The 24,877-nt window shown below is 38.9% G+C and overlaps 1 protein-coding gene across 6 annotated transcripts; it reads right to left on the bottom strand.

The window, feature by feature from the left end:
- Positions 1 to 1,087: 1,087 nt before the first annotated feature.
- LOC113046527 (mediator of RNA polymerase II transcription subunit 25-like) lies at positions 1,088 to 24,519 on the bottom strand. Of its 6 annotated transcripts, none has more exons than XM_026207346.1 (20): positions 24,323 to 24,519; positions 23,659 to 23,799; positions 23,538 to 23,583; positions 23,327 to 23,451; positions 23,061 to 23,159; positions 22,871 to 22,991; positions 21,672 to 21,831; positions 21,389 to 21,513; positions 20,295 to 20,370; positions 19,960 to 20,189; positions 19,788 to 19,874; positions 17,473 to 17,558; positions 17,328 to 17,385; positions 16,315 to 16,422; positions 15,524 to 15,697; positions 4,057 to 4,164; positions 3,816 to 3,887; positions 2,468 to 2,626; positions 1,808 to 1,901; positions 1,088 to 1,630 (listed from the first exon to the last, which is right to left on the bottom strand). In XM_026207346.1, the coding sequence occupies exons 2-20, from the start codon at positions 23,781 to 23,783 to the stop codon at positions 1,524 to 1,526; spliced, it is 2,160 nt and encodes a 719-aa protein (XP_026063131.1). In that variant the 5' UTR covers positions 23,784 to 23,799; positions 24,323 to 24,519; the 3' UTR covers positions 1,088 to 1,523. The 6 variants fall into 6 exon arrangements, with proteins under 6 accessions (XP_026063131.1, XP_026063134.1, XP_026063128.1 ...); XM_026207349.1 differs by having other exon boundaries at positions 1,808 to 1,904; positions 17,473 to 17,555; XM_026207343.1 differs by having other exon boundaries at positions 1,808 to 1,904; positions 24,323 to 24,518.
- Positions 24,520 to 24,877: the final 358 nt, after the last annotated feature.

The following is a 24,877-nucleotide window of genomic DNA, read 5'->3' as shown; positions in this document are numbered from 1 at the left end:
GATCCCAGTGTCAGTGTATCTTAGCAACCGTCTCCGTCTCCCAGGTGACAGGGACTAACATCACTTCCTGTCTGTGTGAGAACGTGTGTCTGTATACTAAAAGGTCTGCATGCGAAACAGCATACAAAAACGTGCATGCTAGTCAAAGCGGTTGACTGCTCACTGACCGGAGGCTGTTTAATTCTGCTGAATGTCAGCGGTTGGTAACGTGCATTGTGCAGCCATGTTCCCATTACTGGTGCGTTGGATTCAGAACACGCATTCCTGATGTGACAGATATGTAGATATGTCTCACACAAATCACATGCCACTTCATAATTACTGCCTTTGGGTACTCTGAAAGAATAAGCATGATGGGACAGTCACGTTCGGTCATTAAAACTGTTTGTTTAGCACACAAGCTGGTTAATCAGAACAGACCAATGTCACATTATGCATATACGATCACACAGATCTGTGTATATGTGTGGATTGTAGTCATACATTGTGTCTGTGTCCAGCCTGATTACGTGTTATGCCAGGGAAAACGTGGCCAAGTGCTGCCATCTGGTAGAACTACTTGGCACAGAGGTCCACTGTATGGTTCCATAACATATTGGAGTGGTTAATTTTAACGCTGTGACACCATTTGGCAGAATCGAGCATTTTGCAACCTATCATTCAGTCTATTTAAATCATTCGTCCACTGCTATCACACCACTACCAGGTTGACATACAAACAAATACATTGCCTTAAAAAGACAGTCCACCAAAAAAACAAAGAAAGAAAGAAAATTCTATCATTATTCTCTTTCTCGTGTTGATCCAAATTTGTATGGCTTTCGTTTTTTTCTTTGGAACAAAGAAAAGAAGATATTTTGAAGAATGCTGGTGACTAAACGGATTCATTGTATGGACAAAAATACAAAGGAAGTCAGTGTGAACAAACTTTTTGGTTATCAGCATTGATCAAAGTAGTTTTGTTTTTTTGTGTTTAACTTAAGAAATCAAATGCATACAGGTTTGGAACGACATGAGGGTAAGCAAATGATGACTATATTTATGTAGGTGGATTATCACTTTGAGGAAGACCTCAAAGACAAAAATAGCTTGATTAACAAAAATTAACTTTATTCATTTTCATAAAACAACATACTAGATTTCAAAAGACAAATTAAGAAAAAGTAAAACCGATAGAAAGTAAAACTTTCATAAAAATGTAATAGTAACCAGATTTAATTGATTAATCTTGAGGTGCGAAGAGGTGTAGAGTGATGGAAGAGCCTGGTTTTCAAAAACGCCTTGCTCTTTGTCCTGTCCATATGAACAATCAAGTTACTGCTAACAAAATTTTTTGATAGGTTCGTGTGTAAATGCATCAACTAATACACAAGTATGAAAATAAATTCCTGATCTCACTCTAAACACCTCTAATCTTCCCCTACGCACCTGCTTCTAACAAAAAGAAGAAAGATCCGAGCTAAGATGACTCTCGTATTTTGCAATGAAACCTCTGAAGCAAAGAATGATGGGTAAAGCAGTCCTTAGATAAGGTCCATAAGAATTTCATCCTCCATAACGCTCGACACCTGAGGCATCCCAGGATTCTGTGCGACTGGACCCCGTGGACCATTAGGGATCATCAGCGGACCTGTGGGAATATAAAACTTATAGCATTAAAGGTATCCAAGAGGTTTAAAAAAAGATTAACCCTGAATAGCAGTACAAGCCACAGCAAATAAATGAAATCTCTTACACAATTAACGAGGTCACAGATGTGATAAAAATAAATTGTGCTACTGATACTGTACTGGAAATTAAGGGCTACCTTGGTGAGGCTGCCTCCACTGAGCGCCCCCTCCTGGTGCAGAATGGACCATCTGCTGGATGGGATGCATTCCCTGCATGCCCTGCATCCCACCCTGCTTCAGAGAGAGAATACGGAATATAAGAGCGAGCCGAACTGTGAATGGCACTTTTCATTCCATTGACTTCCATGTTTACAGTACGAATGCAAAAGCGGGAGACAGGAAATGCAAGCTCAAGCGAATTGCGCTGCGTTTCAAAGCTCAGGTTTTGTGAACTCTTGACCTGTGAATTCCTATCAGCGTGAAGACATGTGACTCATAGATTATCGATGCGTCACAATGTCATATCTGAATTAAATGAATGCATTCTTTAAATAAAGTGGAATAGCATGCACAATATTTTTACAATTTGGATGTATCATATGTTGAATTAGGAATTATAAATTGCATTATTGTTAAAATGCTGCAGTGTGTGGCAAGCAATGTAGCATCTGTAGAAATTTCACATGCTCAAATTTATGTGACTGCAGCTCAAGAAAGTGCTATGGAAGGGCTTCAAGTCGAGTCAAGTCACCTTTATTTATAAAGTGCTTGACACAATACAGATTGTGTCAAAGCAGCTTTACAGTGTTAAACGGGAAAAATGTGTGCTGATAATGCTAGTCGCTGCACACACTTACAGGTTGTTGGCTGAGGAGGAGACTGCGGAGTTGGGGGTTTGCGCCTGGGTTTGGGAGGCGCAGCATGCCACCAGGAGGCTGTGCTTGAGCTTGGGCCACCTGATTGGGCGGAGCACCTGTGACCGGCGGCTGCTGATTGCCTGTTGCAGCTGCTCTCAGCTAATGGAAATCAAAACCACAGTGAGGAGGAAAGTGGACATGAGAGCTGTAAAACACCGTAGTTCTGTGTGAGTCTCACAGGAGAGAACCGTGAATAGAGAGGCACTGTAACTGTGCTAAAGGTATTAAAAGGGACATATCCTCCCAGAAGTCCTCTGATTATAGCCAAGGCTTCTCACATCAAATACAGTTGGAACTTAGTTTTACGTTACCATTTTCCCCTCTTTTTAGTCTCAGCCCACAGACCAATATTCACAGATATTTAGAGCTTAGTTTGACACAGGAACAAGTAAACTTGATATTCACAAGCACAACTGTTTATTCTAGGGATGGGAACCATAAGAAAAATGTAATGATCCCTGGCTAATTATTGACATATTTTTAGGGGCAGAATAAATGCAATTCAATATTTGGCCTTAATTATATATTAAATAATACAAAACAAACAAAATAATGTAGTAACATTTCATGCATTCATTGGCTATTTCTTACTTAGAATATTTATACTACTTAGAAATATCATCACATCAGTGTTTTTAACTAAACATCATAAGAACAAACAACAACTACACTGATCTCAACAGCCTTAGATAAAACATGAAACATGCACTGTATGTTTTTCATTTTATTAAAAGGGACCAACTAAAAAGAGTCACTGATTAGGGAATTATTATTATAATTTTTTTAAATCATAAACATTCAGTGCAACCAGTGTAATCCATCCCATTTACTAAAGAATGTCTTGTAAGAGCCGATTCTTTTTTTTGTGTGAATCCAAATCATTGAGTGTGACCAATGTAGTCCATTTCTCAAATTAATGACTCTATGAGGTAGCTGTTTTAAAGGGGTCATATGATGCACTTTTTAGTTTTTCCTGTCTCTTTGGCATGTTACAAGCTCTTGGTGCATAATGATGATCTGTAAAGTTGCATAGACCGAAGTCTCAAATCCAAAAAGATATTCTTTATAAAAGTCAAGACTCTGCCACGTCCCCCTAAAACGGCTCATTCAAAAACGCCCCCACATGTCTAAGAGACTTCTTTCAGCAATGTCCCTTTTAACACACAATGCTGTTCACAAGATTGGTGCTGAAATGGCAGAAAATCAAGTTGTGAAACCCTGTGCTTGCAGGAAACATGGTCCTACATGCGTCCGTGCATGCATGAATAATTATGTTTCTGATTCTCACCATGTTGTTCTGTCTCTGCTGGTCCTCCATCAGTGTGACCTGACTGACGGAGGGCAAGCCCACCACCACAGACTTAGACAGAAAGAGAGGGACAGAGAGGAGGAGACGAGGAGGGTTTAGAACAGCATGCACATTCCATCTCAAGCAGAGGAAAAATACAAATGGGGTGAGTGCACAAGGCAAAAGACGGAGAGAGAGCAGGGCAGGGGAGAGAGGCGAGGGGGAAGCACTGCTGCTTTACCTGCTGTTGCACGTTGCCATGCGTAACAGGGATGGGGCCCGGCGGTCTGTTGAGGAAGTTCTGATTGGGTGGGACCTGTCCAGGTTGCATCTGAACAGTATTGTTCATCTGAGAAATAGACCAGCAATGAATTACTGACAGAATTAAACAACAAAGCACAAAAAGCACAATTAAAACACTAATACACTTCAAACTAATATTCCATTGTTTCACTTAAATATCCTAAAATGCTTTTCATGAAGGTACATGTGTGCGAGTATGTTTTCATTATTAAACATTGTAATGTTTAAATGTCATGCACATTTTCAAGCTTGTGACTATATGATTGATTTTGTATGTACGTTCACTCATGTTTGAAAACCATATTTTTTGTGCAGTGATTTTTTTGGTCTAGGTTCAATACAAGTTAAGCTCAAAAAACAGCACTTGTGGCATAATGTTGAAAACAATTACTTCAACATTCGTCTTATATAAAACATATACATATATATACATATATGCATATAAAATATCTGCTATGCTGATGACACTCAACTCTACCTCTCATTCCATCCTGATGGTAGCTATTCTCATCTCAGCTTGTCTAACAGACATTTCTTCCAATATGATGGACCATCACCTTCAACTCAACCTTGCCAAGACCGAACTGCTTGTGATTCCAGCAAACCCATCGTTCCATCACAATTTCACTATCAAGCACATCAACCATAACTCCTTCAAAAACAGCTAGAAGCCTTGGAGTTATGATATATGATCAGCTGACTTTCCCAGACCACATTGCTAAAACTGTCCGATCCTGCAGATTTGCTTTATTCAACATCAAGAAGATCAAGCCCTTTCTTTCGGAACATGCTGCACAACTCCTTGTTCAAGCTCTTGTTCTGGCCAGGCTGGACTATTGCAATGCCATCTTGGCAGGTCTTCCAGCCAATTCTATCAAAGCTTTACAATTAATTCAGAACGCTGCAGCAAGATTAATTTTTAATGAGCCAAAATAAAAGCGTCTGCTAAATGAATAAATGTAAATGTAAATTTAAATGTAAAAAATATAAAATATATAGTCAATCTTTCGTTCATTATCTGGCTCGGCTCGGTGTTCATCTACAGTTCTCTCGTTACAGCCGTTCAGTCAGTGTACTGTTTGAGTAAATGAATTACTCCGGGATATTGCTTTGTTTGAACTCAGAGGGGGTGTCAGCCACATTAAAAAAGTTAAAAGTCATTTGTGGATTAATGCGTATTGGAGATGCGAACCGATTTGGTGAACTGGTTCAAGAAGATCCGGTTTTGAACTCTCTCACAACAGACGGAAGAGAAGACAATGCTGAATAAAGTCGTAGTTTTTGCTATTTTTGGACAAAAATGTATTTTCGATGCTTCAAAAAATTCTAACTGACCCTCTGATGTCACATGGACTACTTTGATGATGTGTTTCTTACCTTTCTGGACATGGACAGTATACCATACACACAGTTTCAATGGAGGGACTGAAAGCTATCGGGTAAGTTATTAATGACATAATTTTCATTTTTGGGTGAACCAACCCTTTAATATTCTCTTTTTTTTTTTTTTGCATTTTCCTTTCTGAAAATTAACCATAGTTTTAATTGCGAAAAAAAAAAAAACTGGGTTCCTTGTAGCAATGGTAACTACAAATTAACCATGGCTTTGATACTTAAAATTTCTTCAAATAATAATTTATGAAGTATTCAGATAATATTTTTGTAATAAAATCAGACCAAACAACAACCTTTAAAATGCATTATATAAAAAACAATGAGGCAATAATGACTGATTAATTGATATAATCATATTATGATCAAATCCTTGTTTCCTTGTGACCAAACGTTTAATTCAAATATCCACTTAATCTTTAGTTTTTGCCCACCTTTCTAGAATTTCTTCAACGTATGGAGATCACAACCCTTACAAATCTAATCCTTGATTTTTATTGAAATCGTGTTTTTTTGTGTCATTCCTGAATGTTTGAGACTATAAGATCAATCAGACAACTGTATTAGTAAAATCATAGCCATAGGCATATGTAATCTTTTAAATAATACAATTTAATTACAATTTAGTTATTTACTTTTATATTCTATTAAAGTTCTATATTGAGCCCCTTACAGGTGTTTTTTTTTACTTCCATAATAATTAGGGAAGGGGACACAACAATACAGTTCTGCTTAAGGCACCCATTTGCCCAGCAGTGGCTCTGTATGCATGCACTGTTAAGATGTAATGCAATGTAAATGCTGGATTTTTAAAACAAGCAGACCTACTGCGATGCAAAAATTCCAAATCTCACATTTTCCAGAACAGGATCCAGCAGGATCAAACTAAATACTGTCATAAAATGGTTAATGTGTTTTGCACATAGACTGTATAAAACCATGAACGTAGTGTCCGTGACGTCAACCGTAGACTCCTGAAGAGCGTTTTTGAAGCTCAAAATGTGCATAGCGGGCCGTCACCATCTTGGCAGCGCGTGACCGCTCAACTCTCCCGATGGAAAAAGTTCACTTACTGCACAGCACACACAGCCACACGCATCACAGTTACGTTTGAGATCATTTTATTTTCAATGCCATGCCAGTTGAAAACAATTGTGTTTTAAAATACAACAACGAGCACAAGGAAACCATTTAAAGAGGTGCATTCAGCGGTCGGTAAAATGATCTCAAATGTATGGTGTGCTCTCTTCATTTTATCAAATGATCAAAATCACATCTATTTATTTTATAATCCTGCTACTAGCATTTTATTAAAACTAAACCAGTTTAAATTCGGGTGAGAAAGCATTTTTTTTTTTTCGAGTGGGTTTTGCAAACCCATCGAACTCAAATCTATGATTGAACTTCCACTGTAAACCTGTTGTAAACACATCATGATGAGAGCGAAATACCGGAGTGAACATGGTTGTAAACGACTTTTGCAGATTATGCGAAGTTAATCTACACTGTAAAAAATAATTCAGTGGCTTAGTAAATTTTACAAAAATAAAGAGCTATATTTACTTAATAAAATCTTTCGAAATCATCTAAGTGATATTTTGAGTGGGTCAGGTTAAAAATAATAATTAAAAATAATTTCTCTAAAATTTTCATATTTCAAAAAAATTGAGTAAATAATAGTTAAACTTTTTACAGTGTACGCATCTACGTCACGGCTCTCAGCCCGCCCTCTGTTCGTTGATTGGCCCGGCTGTTTCCAGACCGGTGGCAAACAGAAAGCTCTGACGCTGTATCAGACTGAGTACAGAAGCGAAATGAAATTGAGCGGAGGTAGGAAGTCTGACGTAGTCAGGCTACATTAATACAATGCGCGAGAACAAAACCGGACGCGCGAGCACAAAAACGGACGCGCACGCTCAGATATGCGCTGCTCTGGCCAGGAAAGATTGTGCGCACTTAAAAAATGTCTCTCCTCTCGCTCAAACTTTCGCACCTGAATTAAATCAAATCAAAAGTTAACAGACCAATTAGATTTCAAAGATGGATCTGTAATTTCTTTACAATGTAATACTACTTAGTCATAATATTAGAAATTAATCAGGTGTTTGGATGGTTTGTAAATAACCTTTAACAGCTTGGTCAAACACTTCTGAACAATTTATCTAAACAAACAAAAAAGCATATGATTCTTAAAATTCTTAAAGTTATATAGACCTACATATATGAGTGTGTGTGTGCGGTGTGTGTGTGTATATATATATATATATATATATATATATATATATATATATATATATATATATATATATATATATATATATATATATATATATATATATATATAATTTTTCAGATTTGCCATAACATTACTACATTATATTCTATGGGTTTAATGCATTTGCAGACAATGTAATTACATATCTCTATCATATCACTGTAGCCAATGAAGTCCCACTGAATGTATAGCTAAAATTAAGTGGACTTTCTTGGGGAAAAAAAGATCAGAACCGAAAACAAACACTGGATTAAATATAAAAATTAAACAGTGATGCTATTAGAGCATTTATTGTTATATCCTGCATGATTTACATCTATTTATACATTTGTTGTTGATTTGAGGAGTTTTTACTTATTATTGCCATCATACCAACTGATATGAGAGAGGCATATATGCAAAGAAAAGATCAAAATACAAGAGATATAGTAGAACAAAGTAGCTACAATAACCATTTTATTTTAAAACAAAAACACAACAATAAAAAAAAAAAAAAATCAAGTAAAGTCTCTGCACAAATCTGTTGAGTCTACATTTTAAATGTGCATAATAAAAGTGAAGTGACATTCAGCCAAGTATGGTGACCCTTAACCCATCCGAAATGCACACACACAGAGCAGTGAACACACACACACACACTGTGAGCACACACCCGGAGCAGTGGGCAGCCATTTATGCTGCGGCGACCGGGGAGCTGTTGGGGGTTCGATGCCTTGCTCAAGGGCACCTAAGTCGTGGTATTGAAGGTGGAGAGAGAGCTGTTCATGCACTACCCCCACCCACAATTCTGTCCGGCCCGAGACTAGAACTCACAACCCTTAGATTGGGAGTCCAACCCTCTAACCATTAGGCCACGACTTCCCCCCCAAAAAAAAAAAAAATGGTAAATGGACTGCATTTATATAGCGCTTTCAACAGACCACATGGCCATCCAAAGCACTTTACAATTTGCCTCACATTCACCCATTCACACGCCAACGGCGGTGTCTGCCATACGAGGCACCATCCAGCTTGTCGGGAGCAGCTGGGGTTAGGTGTCTTGCTCAAGGACACCTCAACACTTGGACAGGTGGAGCCGGGGATCGAACCACCAACCTTCCGGTTTGTAGACAACCTACATGAACCACTGAGCCACTGCCGCTCCCAAAACAACCTTTGACAACATTTAATTTAGGTGTGAAAATAATTCATATCTATAGCGCATGAGCCAAGAGAGATTTGAGTGTGCGGAGGACACAGTTTAAGCAAGAGGAGAGACACGTTTTAAGTGTGTACACTCTTTCCAGGCGAGAGCAGCATATATTTGAGTGCGTGTGTCCGGTTTTGTGCTACAGCAAAGGAAATCCGCACACAAGCGGAGTGATTCGCACTCGTGCATTGCATTAATGTGCTTTTGAAGTACAATAATGCACTTTCTACATTTTTCGGTAAAATATGGCCATATCAGTCCTTTTTTCCTTTTTTGAAAGTTATTTTTGAAGATAACTTTAAGGACAGTCCGTTTCAGCACTATTTAAGAGGGAATGACGTAACCGCAATAACAAAAAACATCTCCGGTTACTAACGTAACCTTGGTTCACTGAGAGCAGGAACAATATGGGAACTCCTTCCCTTCCAACCTTTCCTGCAGTCCTATTGGCTCATACCAGTCCAAATGATTGGCCAATTGTCGCGAAGTATGCAAATTGAAATGCAAATACTGACGAGCTTGAGAGGCAGTATAAAATGTGGTTAATGCAACAACTACGTCAGAATTTGACGCCCCTTAGCTGGTCAAGCAGGGAACACGTCGACCTCCGTGATGTCTCGCTCTCTGGGAACCGAGGTTACGATAGTAACCAGAAATGTTCCCTCTCGAGCTTTCACAAGACATCACGGAGACATGTCTATAGTGTGGGAATGATATTCAATCCTGCCGTGTGAGAGGCTATAAGCTGCCAGTACAAATCACATACTCAGCGAAGACAGAACACACAGTTGCCACAACTAATAGTGACGCTTGTTAGGCGGGCTAGCAGCTGATGGTTGGAGATAAGCCAATGAGCCTCTAAAGCCCAGGTATATGAAATTTGCATATATGGTCAGTAATATTGTATGCTGTGCTGACAAATAGGGCAGAAGCAACAACAACCACTGTATTGTGAGAAGGGGCTACACAGAGATAACTGTGTAAATCAGCAATATAACACATAACATGATGGTACACTAATCGAATAGCAGTAGCTGCACTGAGTACAGGGCAGACAACAACAACAACAACAATATCATATAGGGCTGTGCAGAGTAATTACTGTGAGGTTGCAAAAACACATAAATAGAGTAGCATAAATGTGAATCAGTCATTCACCGGCAGCATTGGCTTGTAAAACCTGGCGAAGGTACCCGAGAAGACCAGGCTGCTGGAAAGCATAAATCCTGAATAGACATACCTCTCCGCATACCAGACCACACCTAGGAGGCGATAGCCCTTGTTGAGTGGGCCCTAATGTGCAAAGAACATTCCAAACCTTTGCTCATACAACAGCTGTGATAGTAATACTTATTTTTGACAGCCCGGCCCTTCGCACAACCACCGGTTAGATTGCCGAAAGCTGGTCTAATGGTCAATGTGAATTCTGAAAACTCTGAAGAGGCAGACTGAAGTTTGATCGTCTGCGTCACGTGAGGTCGATGACTCAGAAGACAGGGCAGACAGCGAAACAGTCTGCACTCTGAAGGGGGTAGACAGTGATTTAGGCACGTAGCCTGGTCTCGGCCAGAGAGTGATGCTGAAGTCACCAGGTCCGAAGCTAATACAATCGCAGTCCACAGAAAACACATGCAAATCCCCTATTCGCATAGCAGAAGCGAGGACAAGAAGAAGTGCAGTTAGAGAGATAGCTCCTTTATAGTAATGGATGCTAAAGACTTGAATGGTGGCTGTGAAAGAGCTATTAACACCACCTCTAGGTCCCAGGGCAGAACTGAGGGTGGATGTGGGGGTCGATTGATTGACCAACGGCGAACAAAACGAGGCACCACAAACACTCCCCTTTTAAGAGCATACAAACGTCTTGTGGAGGGCGCCCGTGCCTCCGAGAGAATCTCAAGCACACAAGAATACAGGGTGCTCTGCTCCTCTTATACCACAAACAGCCACACATGAAGGCTCCATAACTCCGGGTTGGGGTGCCACACCAAAATGACTTGTTTGAGACAGCAGATCCTTCCTGATGGGGATCGGTCAAGGCGGCGCCACCAGCAGCTTTTTCTGGTCTGAGAACCGAGGCTGGTTGGCCAGTTCTGGGGTATCCCCGAAGCCTCCTCCTCCCCGATCTTGCATAACACAAGCTGCAATATTTTGATTAGAGTGCGATGTCAGAGCGTCCCCTTTCAGCGAGGAGTAAGACACATTCTCGCTCATGGTTAACAGATCCACCTCTGCTCTCCTTTAGCGGGTCCAAATCATCTTAACTGACTGAGGATGTAGCCTCCGCTCTCCTTGAGGAATCCCAAAAAGCAACTCAAAAGCATTTCCACTCCGCAGTTCAGGAGATAATTTCGCTTGGATCGTATGCCTCATTGGTGATTCATGTATGAAACCACAGACATTGTCAGAGCCAATCAGTACATGGTACTGTTCCAGCCGCGGCCAAAAACCCTTTAGAGCTAAGAACACTGCTTCTAGCTCCAAACCGTTTATGTGCCACCGGTTCTGCCCACAGCCCTGATGCCGACATGCCCTTGCACACCTCTCTTCACCTGCGAGTCAATGCGTCCGTCATGACCATGACACGTGATGTCACCAAGCCCAGGGAAACCCCCCGGCTGAAGAGATCTTTGCCCATGGCCTCAGAGTTTTGTTGCAGATGTGGGATACGCATAAAAGGCTCGAAGTCTACGACGTCTACGATGTCCAATGAACTCGAGATTTCTGCCAAAACTGCAGAGGGGGCATGTGTAGTAAACCCCAAAGATGTACCGCTGATGCCACTGCCAGCAGCAGTCCCAGCAGCCTTTGAAATTCCCTCAAGTGAACAGTGCTGCACAGTCTGAAATGGCACAGGGAAGAAAAAATGACTGCCGAGCACTTCCGAGAGGTCCAGCGAGCATCTCCATTGAGTCAAAGCACAGTCTCAGATATGTTATAGACTGACTTGAGGAGAGACTGCTCTTACACACATTCACACATTGCACCAAGACCTCCAGTGACAATGCTTAGGCTGGCTCAAGAAGACCTCAATCTTGCATTCTTTTGCTGTAAAGCTCGGCTTGGCATCACATGGATCATAGCTTTGGTGTACTTTTAACAGGTGTGGGTGGCAACATCTGTGCCTGTCACTACAGACTGTGAATGGCTATAAGACCTAGTTAAACACCAATTCGTAGGGGTGCTAACAGTTGACGTAATAGTCCAGAGAAATCTGGAAGGCTGATAGGACACGCGCCGGGGCATCAGGTAACTCTCCTCAGGTTGCGCGCTTTTCCACACAGGGGCTTCAGGTGAACCCTCACCTTTGTGTGCTTTTCTTTGCAGGGGCATCAGGTGACTCCTTACTTTTGCATGCCAAGGCATTAGGGGACTCACTGCCGCTCTGAGGCAGGGGAAGCTTTACTGCAGGTGGGTGAGCGACTAAATCACAACGACTAATCCTCTGTTAATAGCAGGTTGCTGCACTGCAGCGGGGGCTGCATATCGCCTTAAATGATTGAGGGATGGCATCATGTTTATAAGGGAGAGCAGTGTCTTCCAAACTTGGTAGCCACTGATGAGGGGCTGGTATCTTGGGAATGAGTGAGGAGCCAAAGTGATTGTCCGGCATCTGTGGCAATATGAGAACCCTTAACTCCATTATCTGCACTTCCATGGAAGGGGGACGTGAGAAGCTGCGCTTATGTCCTGCAGATTCGATGAATGTGGACATTTTGTCTGCATGAGCTCATCACCAGAGTCCTTAAGGTCCAACCCTTCTTTCTTGGGCAGACAGACTCATCTGGCATCTAAAGAAAAATTTCATACTCACCTGCATGCTGCAGAGGAGCAGCAATCCAGGTACTGTAAACAGTTTATAAGCCATATTCTTAGATTGTCAAGCAAAGTGAAGGAGAAGAATCTGACGCATTTTATACTGTCTCTCGAGCTTGTCAGTATTTGCATGCGATTTGCATACTTCGCAACAACTGGCCAGTCATTTGGACTGGCGTGAGCCAATAGGACTTCAGGAAAGGTTGGAAGGGAAGGAGTTCCCATTATGGAGAAATGTCTCTTGTGATGTCTTGTGATAGCTCAACAGGGAATATACACTCAGAGGCAAATATAAAGAAACAGAATTAACTCAAACACTCGTGTATACACATGCACTATATACACTTCAAAGTGTTAATAGGATGATCAATTGATTAATTTTAATATTTCCTGCAATGTCAGCTAAATCGCGCCGATCAGCTCTCTCCTCAGCTGTACATTTCTTAGCTCTCCCCCTCCTCCCGTTAACCACTCACATTTTATATTTTCCCGGGAGGGAGGGACTTAACACATATGAACCAATGAAAATAAAGATCAAGCTAACTTGCAAGGCAAAAGCAAGCTTTTTACCTGTGCACTCCAAACAACCCTACTACCAATAACAGCATTCTTAAAAGACACAAGCGTACATATTTTGTGACTTGGAATATGAAGTGTGAGACTCCATTAACATTTCAGTTCTAAATTAGAAACAAAAAATTACACAAAGAGTAAATGAAACATAACCCACTACATTATAAAATTATATTCTAGTGGGTTACATATACACACACACACACACATACTGAAAAAAATTATAAATGCAATACTGAACTCAAAGGTCTAAGACTTTTTCCATGTACACAAAAGGCATATTTCTCTCAAATATTGTTTACAAATCTGTCTAAATCGTGTTAGTGAGTACTTCTTTCCGAAATAATCCATCCACCTCACAGGTGTGGCATATCAAGATGCTGAACAGACAGCATGATTATTGCACAGGTGTGCCTTAGGCTGGCCATAATAAAGGACCACTAAAATGTGCAGTTTTACTGTATTGGGGGGTCCGAAAACCAGTCAGTATCTGGTGTAACAACTGTAACTGTTCCTGACAGTCCTTAGAACCATTCGGCCGATAGTACAAACAATTGGCTATATTCAAGAGCGAATGAAGACCGTTTCAAGAAGGATGACAGGTGTAAAAAAACAAAACAATTATTAGAATCTCAAATTTGAAAATCGAATTCCAACCCACCGAACGAATATTCGAATAACCGAATATTCTGGTCCAGCCCTAGTAAAATTAACATAAGAATGCCGTTTTCTTTCTAAAGATTCAGTTTTATAAAATCTAATATTAATATTTAATTTAATAACAGTACATTACTTTTAATACAGTAACATAATAATAAACAATAAAAAGAAAACAAATATGATATTTTATTTTTGTAACAAATATTCTGACTTTACTGGCCTCTAAATCACTCACATTAGGCAATTTCCTTGTTTTGCGTCATTATTGAGAAAAAAGTTTCCGGCCAATGTTGGAGTCAGCCTCAAGATTAGCTACTACTGTAGTCAAACAAGTGCATGCAGACCTCAACATCCCTTAGTCCCACACCTCCACAATCCTAAACAAAAACTCTTTGGATCTAGACAATTCAGGGCACTTTCAAAAACAGCAAATTTTTCAATAGGGTGAGCAGTTTAAATATGCCACATGTGCTGTCAATTTTTGTAAGCTTTACTCAGAATATAGTGTTCCTGTAGCTCAAATGGTAGAGCATTGCGAAAATTGATAGCCTGAATGCACTGTAAGTCGCTTTGGATAAAAGCGTCTCCTAAGTCTCATCATCCAAAAATACATCATGATGAGGAAAAAACATATATAAGTCGCACTTATCTATAAGTCGCATTTATTTAGAACCAAGAACCAAGAGAAAACATTACCGTCTCCAGCCGCGAGAGGGCGCTCGTGGCTGTAGACGGTAATGTTTTCAATTGGTTCATTTCTCTTGGTTCATTTCTCTCAGTTCATGTCAAATAAATTTTGATAAATAAGTCGCACCTGACTATAAGTCGCAGGACCAGCCAAACTATGAAAAAAGTGTGACTTATAGTCCGGAAAATACGGTAATTTAATTTAAATTTTTTAATTTTTAATTTTAAATTTAATAACCCTCGAAGTTTGATATTTTCCAATATTAACAAGATAAATCAGGTTCTTTGTCTCTGGTTACCAAAAGAATGGCTGGTATGATCCTCAATATTTCTCCCCTTCTCATTAGCAATTACTGAAACAGTTTGTTGTTTATCTGGTATACTAATGCCAACCAGGACATGTGTCAGGGACACATGAATACAATGTTATATTTAACCTTGTATTATGTTGCAGGTCCTAAGATGGTTATTAACCATTGGGGATTTGTTTTTAATTGCCAAAGCCGCTTATAAATATAAATAGCATTTAGCAAGTCTTAATAAACTCTTAATGTGAGCAACATCAAAGCAAAACCAGAGACAGCTGCTCAAAGGTAGAAAGTAGAAAAACATAACAGGATTGTTTTCATTGCTAAATAAACTTAAAAACTTTTATTCTTTTACACAAATATTTAACAGGAACAAAAAGTTACTTTAGTTGTAGATTTCAAGTGAGCATTTTTTGTGTATTAAATTTAGAATTTTGTGCTTTGACTATAAAATATCAATAACTGTTTGTTTATAGTGAAAACTACACCATTTTGTGTGACTCACCGAGCGTTGCTGCTGCACTTGTTTGTGGTTAGTGATGACCTGCCGAATGCCATTGACGAATCCACTCTGGTCATTAGGGATGAGTCCCATGAAGATCCTCTTCCTAGATGAGTAAAGCAGCATCAGCACACGCACCTCACACGGAGCACTGTGGGGGAAATGCACACATCCAGCCTACACACACACACACACACACACATAATATACATCAAACTATGTGTCAATCCACGCATCTAGACAGCACACACAACTAGAGTGACTGGAGAGCTGCCTGGGCCTACACAATTATTTCTGAAGACAGGATTAAAATGAACTAAGCAGCCGTTTCCCAGACACAGATTGAACCTAAAACTGAATTTAATCAGTGTTAATGGTGATTCACTACTGACAGATCTCTTAGTCTGCGTCAAGGGATCTAGCTCCAGGGTAAAGGTTCATTTCAGAGCTTTTCATTTTCAGAGGAAATGCTGGCTATGTGACTTTGCAGATAATTATTATTATTATTATTAGACTTTTTTTCATAGCCAAATGTGAAAATCTTTTCATTTTACACACAAAGGCAGAGGAAGAACTCCCCCAAGAGGGTGAAGTCCATTATTACACAATATCACATTTTCTTCAGAAGACTGCAATGTGATATACAGTCACTTGTGAAATAAAATATATAGCTATATGCATATTGAAAATAAAAACTTGGCCTATAAGAGAAGTTTCTAGCTTGATTATTAATTTTGAACTGACTTGTGTACCATACATGAGGAGGTTATGAATAATGCTGTTTTTATACTCACAAATCCATTGGTCATGATGCGATACAGTCCCTTCAAAGACTCCATATCTTTATTAGTAAATAGAAACTGCACCATACGAGAGTTTCTGAACAGAGGGCCCAGAGTAGTCTATAGACAGACAAAACATAGGGATCAGTTCTTTAATAAACTATGTGAACCAGATGTTTGACCAACCCCAAATCAGCATCTATATTAGGATGACATCCACAAAAGTTATTCATTTGAACAAAGAATACAGTCTATAAATGAACATTCTACTCATGTGACAATGCATTTTGCTACTGTGTGTATCAGTAAAGTTTACTAGTCAGACACGGGGAGTGAAACATAAGCAGAAGGACAAGGCGAAAGAAGAGCAGGAGATGATTGTCAAAGTGGAGAAAACGGACAAGAACGAGCAGAAATAGAAAAGGAAGAGATAAGAATTATGAGATAGAGGAGAAAAAGATTATAAAGAAATGGAAGAGGAACAGTTACAGAGTGGAAAACGACGGAGTAAGACTTAGGAGAAGAAAAAGGAGGAATGAGGAAGATGAAAAAAATTATGTGGTGATTAAGGAAGGGGAGGAGATGATTATGGAGTAGAAAATGAAGGGGATGAAAAGATTGAGGAGGAGGATAAAAAGAAGAAAAGAAATGAGGAAGTTATGGAGAAAAAGATTATGTAGAAAAAGGAGACGATGATTAAGGAAGAGCAAAGATGATGGAATAATAAAAAAATGAGAATGCAAATATGAAAGAGGAGGCGGCAACATGTAGAAAAGGAGGAAAAAGATTGAGAAGGAGAAGAACAAAAAAAAATGGAGAGCAATGATGCAGGGAGAGCAATGATGAAGAGGAGATTAAGGAAGAAACGAAAAAAAAATGGGGAAGGAAGAGGAAAAAGGACCAGAGGAAAAAAAGATAGTGAAGGAGATAATATAGGAGAACAAGAGAAAGAACAAGAAGCAATCGCTTCTTCCTTCTCAAGCCCAGTAATACATCCTCCAGGGAACAACAATGTTCACATTTACCAGGAGCTGCTGAGGGATGAGCTGCATGATCAGCTTCTGCGGCCACTGGTCTGTATTTCTGAAACAAACAAAAAAATCATCCTCGCTGTGCATCTCTTCCATACATTCTACATTATGCAAATATGTGCCAAACGGAGTCACTCACAGATTCTCCCCTTGGCTGACCTGGACCTGGCAGGGCAAGGAGCGTGTAAGTTTTGTGTTGGAGTCCATGGAGGAAGCCTTGGGCTTCTGCGGTGATTGATGGAGACAGAGGGAGAGGTGACAAGGGAGGGGGAAAAAAAGGACAGACAGAATAAGATGAAGAGGTTAACAATCAAAGTAAAAAGACCTTGTTGGCAAAGATGGATGGTGCGACTTAAAGCAGGAGGTCTCTGTGAAATATACAACCTGTGTGTGCAACTTCCAGGACAAGAGAGATTGCACTGAAAATGGAACAGCTGCAACGTTTTTATGTCAATCAAAATGGTACAACCAATGAGCAAACAGACCATCTCAAGAATTTTTTTTTTTTTTCAAAGCCTCATTTAGACCAACTGCTGACTCAGTCAACACAACAACTTGTCGATTTTAGAAATATATCAGTTTACACATCCTTACTATAACCACCTTACAGTATCGCTGCAAAAGGAGATTGTGGAGAAATCCCAGGACTCATCTGCAGGTCGAGAGTTGTGGCACAGAATTACTACTGATTTAATATACACAGCATAGCCTGGCAGTTTGTGTTTATGAATAGGTGAGCTGTGTGAACTCATCCAGGAGGAGACTCCAATACAGGCCTCAGCAAACAGAGTTTGCTGTTGTGCTTGATAAGTGCACATTGGTTGGCTGGCGTGTTATTGACCAGATGGTGATAATGACCATGGCATGTGCATCTGTGTTTTTGTTTTCTGATTATTTGAGTTGACTCAGTTTAAAAAAAAAACATTTCGATAGCGGATTTTGTGTTTGGGAACATTCATTGGTGAGCTGATGTTTTGGTCATTGTGGAATAGTCAATAATGCTACATTAATTTAAGGCAAAGGCCTCTCCCATAAATCAAACAGAAATCAAGAAACATGATTGATCACATTAAAGTCTGTGCAAATGGCATCCAATGCACAATACACATGCGCCACCTAACAACACATCAATGAAAAACGACTAGCATTCACCAGATTCGCTTTCAGTGATCGAATCAATCTTTTCACATGTCTAGAAAAAAACTACACTTCATCTGAGTTGCAGATGAGCTACGAGAGTCTTTCAAAGAGATTAATTGAGATCCATTTATGTTCCATTTTCCAAACAAACACTCCTCGCACACCTGGGAGGCGCAAACAGCTGTAAGACATCCATTCAGTTTTGTGTTTTAATTTCCATTTAGCTTTATTTTTCATTTCAGTAATTACTAACTAATTTCCGATAGTTGCAAAAGCAACATTTCAAATTTTTCTGTAGTTTTTTCCCCCATCTATCTGATTTCAGCTTTAATTGAATATTTTTCAATATTTTTTTTTTATATATATTTTTTAATTAGCTTACTTAATATTAACAACACTTGTTTGCAAAGCTTTATTAGCAACATTTTGGCATTGATAAAAGAGCCTTTCAGGTTTTTACATAGTTTTGGTAAATTTTCTGTTCTTAGTTAGTAGTTAACTGTATAGCCCAGTAGTAATCACAATATAATAGCAGTTACAATTCAGTATCCAAATATTACAGTAGCTGGGTTTCCATTCAAAAATTTCATTTCATTTTTATACTGCGTAAAAAAATAAAATAAAATAAAATAAAAAAAAAAAAACACCAAGATTAGGACTGTCAAAATTTCTTAATTACATGCTAGGACTCCATGTTATAAAAAAAATCCTTGATTGCATTTTGCTCCCTTCGATCAACCTGCATAATACCGGAACTGGCACATTCCATGAACGAGAAGCCATGAACAGCATTATTAGACCATTTTCTAAGGCTACACGAAATATTAAAACCAGAGCATAGTGGTATTGTGAATTCACAAAGGCTGTGATTCAATTAAATTAAATATATGAGCTTCTGGTTTAATATGTGCTTCATTTGTATGTGTGTAAGTTGCGTGCATCTCAGAGTGGCTCTGTTCATAGTAAATGCTGCTCCACACAAACAGTTTTCATTTACATGTGCAGACCACCTTAAACTCCATCTCTGCATATGCTGCAAGTCTGCATTGCTAACAACAACGTTAATCTTTGAACAATGTACACCATTCTATAAAAAATTTTATCTTTCTAAATATGCAAACTGTTCATCGTGACTTAAATTAAAAATACAATTTTATAATAAAAGGCCCTAATTAAGAGGCAAAGAAATTCAGTACTTCTCTAAATTCAGGTCCTAATTATGGTTTGTTATCCAGCAGTAAACCACGTAACTGGTCTGAAGAAGACCATTTGAAGGCAAATATTCCCATGACATCACTAGTATAAATTTCTCACCTCTTGCCATTCCAGAACTCCACTCCATGCCACTATTTTATTGGCAACACCTTGCTGTGCCCCAGCCGGAGGTGTAGGTATAGCACCCTAAAAAACAAGAGTATGTTGAAAGTGCTCTTGCATGGAGTCCAAATGAGACAGTAACCACAGAAATACATTTCTCAAGTCTGACCATGCCAGGCTGTGATGTTGGCGGCGTCTGCTGATTGGTGGGCTGCGACTGAGGGGCCTGAGGAGGCGGCTGGTTGGGTGCAGGTGGGCCTTGTGGTTGCTGTGGTGGCTGCTGTGGTGGAACTTGTTGCTGTGTTAACACTGGCGGTGACACTGTGGTAACTGTAGATAGGTTGGGTTTACCTCCTGATGGGAGTGATTGGCTGAAGGGAGCATTTGGCATTTGAGGAACTGCAAACAAAAACAACTCAGCAAACGGTGTTCAAAATAGGGAAGACAGTAAAACAAAGGAACACAGTGGAAGAGTCGAGGATACAGGGACACAATTTGACTCACATCGAATCTTCTGCTGCTGAGTGGCTGCATCTAGCACTTTCTGTGCTGCATCGTGTGCCGCGTTTAGAGCGGGATTCTGTGGGAAGAGAGAGATCGTGTATGCAACAGAGGGAAAACATTCATAAAGTCTCATCATTAGTGTGCACAGCCTTGCTTGAAAACAAAGCCAGGTCCTTCCACTAAATACAAATGCATTGATGCACATCCCATCTACCACTTAGATCTATTCAAATAAGATTATAACAGCAGTTAGTTTTAATCTTAAGAATCAAAATGAGGCTCTGTATGCTGAAAATTACCATTAATGTGCCTCCAATTAGGCACAGAAAGGTTCAGAATGAGCAGACCGAGATTAGCCTGTTACTGAGAGAAATGCTCTGATTACTCTACATCCCTGAAGCAATGACACGGACAAGGTCCAAAATTAACCTTTTACATCACCTGCCAATGGTAAGAGAACAGTTCATTAAAACGTGCATATATTTTTGTCGTCCCTGTTTTTCCTTTTTGTCCCCATTTTCCCTGTGACAAACCCATTGTATACAATTTCTCTGATCCGAGTTTTTCATTGGACCTATTTGCCTTTAAATATTGTTTTAATGTGACTAGCAGAACAGATAATAAAATGTGTTATTATTTCAAGATATTAATAGCGTAGTTTTCATGTCACAAATATATATATATATAAAAAAATAAGTTCAAAATAAGTATGTAATATGTACTAATGATATTACATGTAATATATTCACATCCATAGTTTCCAAACATAGTAACCTTTAATTTTGAATGACAAAGACCGACTGTTTTATCATACGACACCTAAAAAACTAGTTTTGTGAAATGTTTTGCTTGAAAGGCGTTTCATATAAAAATATATACACTACCTTTCAAAAGTTTGATGTCAGTAAGATTTTGTTTTTTTGTTTTTAAAGAAAATGTATTCACTGTCATTTTTGAACAATTTAATGAATCCATGTTGCTGAAAAAAAAAATATTTATTTTGAGAAAGATTTTTTATTTTTTTTACCTTGACCATTTGAACAGTAATGTATATGTAATGAAGTTATATCATTCTATTAATCACATTAACACACCTGGTATGAAAGAGGAGGAGGAGGAGTCTGGGTTACTGAGCCCATAGAAGGCTGGGACACAGGCAAAGGCTGAGGTGGCAAGACCGGTTTCAGAGAGACTACACCAGAACCTCCTCCAGGAGTAACTGGACACACACATATGTAACATGAAAGCATTAATCAGAGCAAACCTAATAATAAAAGCAAAATACCACTTTATTCCAAATTCTGCCATCTGTTGCTCAGCTGTTGACAAAATGTTATATCACTGCACATTCACAAACAGGACAAGTGTCTTTCTTACCAGGAAGTGCAATGCCCCTGACTAACACCATGTGAAAGGGGTCTTGACTGTAGTCTGGATGTGAGGATTCTGGTGCACCTGCGACCGAAGATGCTCTTTCAAAAAGATATCGAAGCGCTGGAAGTTTCCGTGGAGCAATTACAGAAAAATGGATCCCCCGCTATAGCCAATAGTAATAATAATATTAATTTCATTAACTACATATCAGAAACAGATACCAGCTTTTATACATAAATGGCACAACTCAAAATTCAGCAGGACATTACAGTAAACAATATAGAACATAATATTGTAGAATATGATGGTATCAATCAAAATGATCAGCATCAAGGTAAATACATTAGACGGCCCCTCCAGGATTTCGCTATTCTGCAAAACTTAGTAGCTTGCTTTGTGTCTAATTTCTGCAAAATTTCCACCAAAAAAAAAAGTTAACATGAGATCAATAATTGCAAAAACTGACCGAATTTGCATGCCCTACTGTAAATTTTGACTGGTTGATGAAAAACTTATGGAGACATTGATTATCAGCTTGGATTTGCGCAGCTTGTCAGTTAACAACAGCTCTGTGTAGTAACAGCTGCTCTATAGGAAATCACGCACATGATGGTATTTAGGTATTAGATAACCGCCTTTAATGCCGATATATATCATGCCCCCCTAATCTAATGTATACTGGGGCGAATATTTGCTAGTGTCCATAATGCTTGATTTCACAAGTAGATTTATATAAGCACATTATTTTACAGAAAATGCATATTTTAAATATTTAATCACTGATAACACTATAATTAATAAAACTTTAAAAAAAAGCAAAAACAATATTACAAAAACAGACAATTCTAGAATTGTAAAAAGTATAGTATATAATCAGTGTCACTCCCTGTGTCTACCATAATTCTGTATTTTCAGCATAGCAGAATCATGAGCATTTCTATGCTGGTGTCGCCACTGCCTTTGTGCACGGGGGACCAGAACCGACATTTAAAAAAAAAAAAAAAAAAAGATTATTGATGGGTTTTCACTGCAAAATCTGAGAAAGCCACATCAAATTCAGTGATTTAAGGTTGATAACTCGGGGGGTGAAAAAAGTTCCACGAAATCCTGGTGGGCCTGATTATATTACAAATTCTATGTTTACAACAGAACTCTGACAAACAGCCATGTCTGATAAAACAAGGGAATCAGTGTAGACTCACATCACGTATGATCTGGACCAGGCTGTCTGCGGTGCAGCCCGTGTAGCTGACGCTCTCCACAGCCGGTAGTAAGTATGGAGGAGAATTACACAGCAACACGCAAACCTTGTGGGTCTGACCACTGAATTAAAAAAAAAAATTAGAACACGTATACAAGCACAGATTCCTAAAAACAAGTTAAAGAACTCACATTTGCTCCCTCATTTTTTTGAAGTCGTCAAAGAGCTGCAGGGCCACAGAAAGACCCTCAGCTATAAGACTGCAGCTCTCTGCTCCACCTCCCATGAATCTGTGCAGAAAGGATCAGTGTAAAAGTTGCAATTCTCATCATATAAAACATAAAAATCTTCAAAGCAGACATACACTCATAACTAACAGATCATCTAAGCAATCAAAAGCACACTTTTATCTCGTACTTTCTATAGTAAAATGCATATATCATGGAATGGCCCTTACTGAATGCTGTCAATCCACGAGACAAACTCAAAAGCAGAGCTGGTGGGAGCATGGCACTGGACGTAAGATTCTGGAGCACAATCCACTGTGTTGAAGACCACCAGACCATACTGAGTGCCACCATACTATTAAAAGCAAGAAGATTATAAGATGTTGAAATAACAGCACTAACATGAAGAGAAGGTGTAAACAACGGATTCATCCAACTCACATCTCCTCCAAAATCTGTTTCAGCAGGTGGTCCTCCATTAAAATACCTGTGATCACACAAAGTAGGTCTGTACAGAAGTCTTACAAAATGTCAGGATGAATAAACAGGTGATGACTCTTACTCTATAGTCGGTAGTATGTAATTCTCCCGAAGTGATTCAAAATAAGGACCAAGGTTTGCAGTTCCCTCTATGACAAACACCACATCTGACACCTGATTCAACCCAGGCTTGGACGTCGGGTCCATATGGGTCGCCCTGTGTCTGCAAACAAGACAGACATTAGTTCAATGCTGTGACTATTAAAAAAATAATTTGTAATATAGAGTTTGTGTAGGGTACGGGCACTTAAACTTTACTGAGACCACTGGCTGTGAAGCATTATTTATTTTGTTGTTATTATTATTATCTATTGTCATGTCTGTTCTCAAAGAAAGAGTGTATATTTTATATATATATATATATATATATATATATATATATATATATATATATATATATATATATATATATATGCTAGCTGTGTCTCAATATCTAGAAAAACGCCGACATAGACATTTTTGAATGACTCAGTGATTCAGTCCGTGTCAAAGATGCCTGACAGCCTCATTTCGGCTGAGATATTTATCTGTATTCTCATTCAATTAAACAGTCAATTCATAGAAAGATATAAAGAATATAAATAAAAATTAAATAAAAAGTGAACACGTTCAAGTTTTACACATACAAGTCTTAGCATGTTTGTTAGCCGTTCTCCTCAAATGCTAATTTAGCTCGTGTGTCTTACCTGCTATAATTAGTAGAACTGACTTCTAATAAGAATAAAAAGGACTGATACAGTCATTTAGTTTGATTATATCTAAACCAGCCGCCTTAAGTTCTTTTATGAAAGCTTCACCTAAACGTTAACGTAGACCGTGATGACAACAAACATTATGATTTAACGTATCGGCAATCGACAATACGGTCTGATCTTAGATCTGGGAGCTGGGCTCACTGGGTTGGTGAATCGATTTATGAGTGATCGCTCGTGGGTACGTCAATTTTAATCCCACCTAAAATGTAACTATGATCCATCGATCAATTCATATTCATCAATTGTATGGTCGCAGGAATGCTGCGTCTCGGGAAAAAAAGACAGAAACACCGTAGATGTCCAGTCTATATATCTCTACACTAGGCACTAGTTTCTACACTGAAATAAAATGTATGCTGATGTAAGTAAACAATAAATTCATATAATTACTAATAAGGTATGAAGTCGAATTTATAATTATCATCATTTTATTCTTAAATTTATCCCGTAGGCTATGTTTTACTTATGTATTGCTTTGTTTTCATT

This window comes from Carassius auratus, chromosome 3 (genome assembly GCF_003368295.1).
Source record: "Carassius auratus strain Wakin chromosome 3, ASM336829v1, whole genome shotgun sequence".
Classification (NCBI taxonomy): Eukaryota; Metazoa; Chordata; class Actinopteri; order Cypriniformes; family Cyprinidae; genus Carassius; species Carassius auratus.
Note: the sequence above shows the minus strand (reverse complement) of the source record. Positions and strands in the feature narration are given on the sequence as shown.

Coding starts and splice junctions, on each gene's coding strand:
- LOC113046527 (XM_026207343.1), bottom strand. CDS start 23,783: ATGGACCCGACGTCCAAGCCTGGGTTGAATCAGGTGTCAGATGTGGTG. Junction 17,559..19,787: donor GAGTTCTGGAATGGCAAGAG/GTGAGAAATTTA, acceptor CAATCACCGCAG/AAGCCCAAGGCTTCCTCCAT. Junction 2,627..3,815: donor AGCAGAGACAGAACAACATG/GTGAGAATCAGA, acceptor GATTTCCATTAG/CTGAGAGCAGCTGCAACAGG.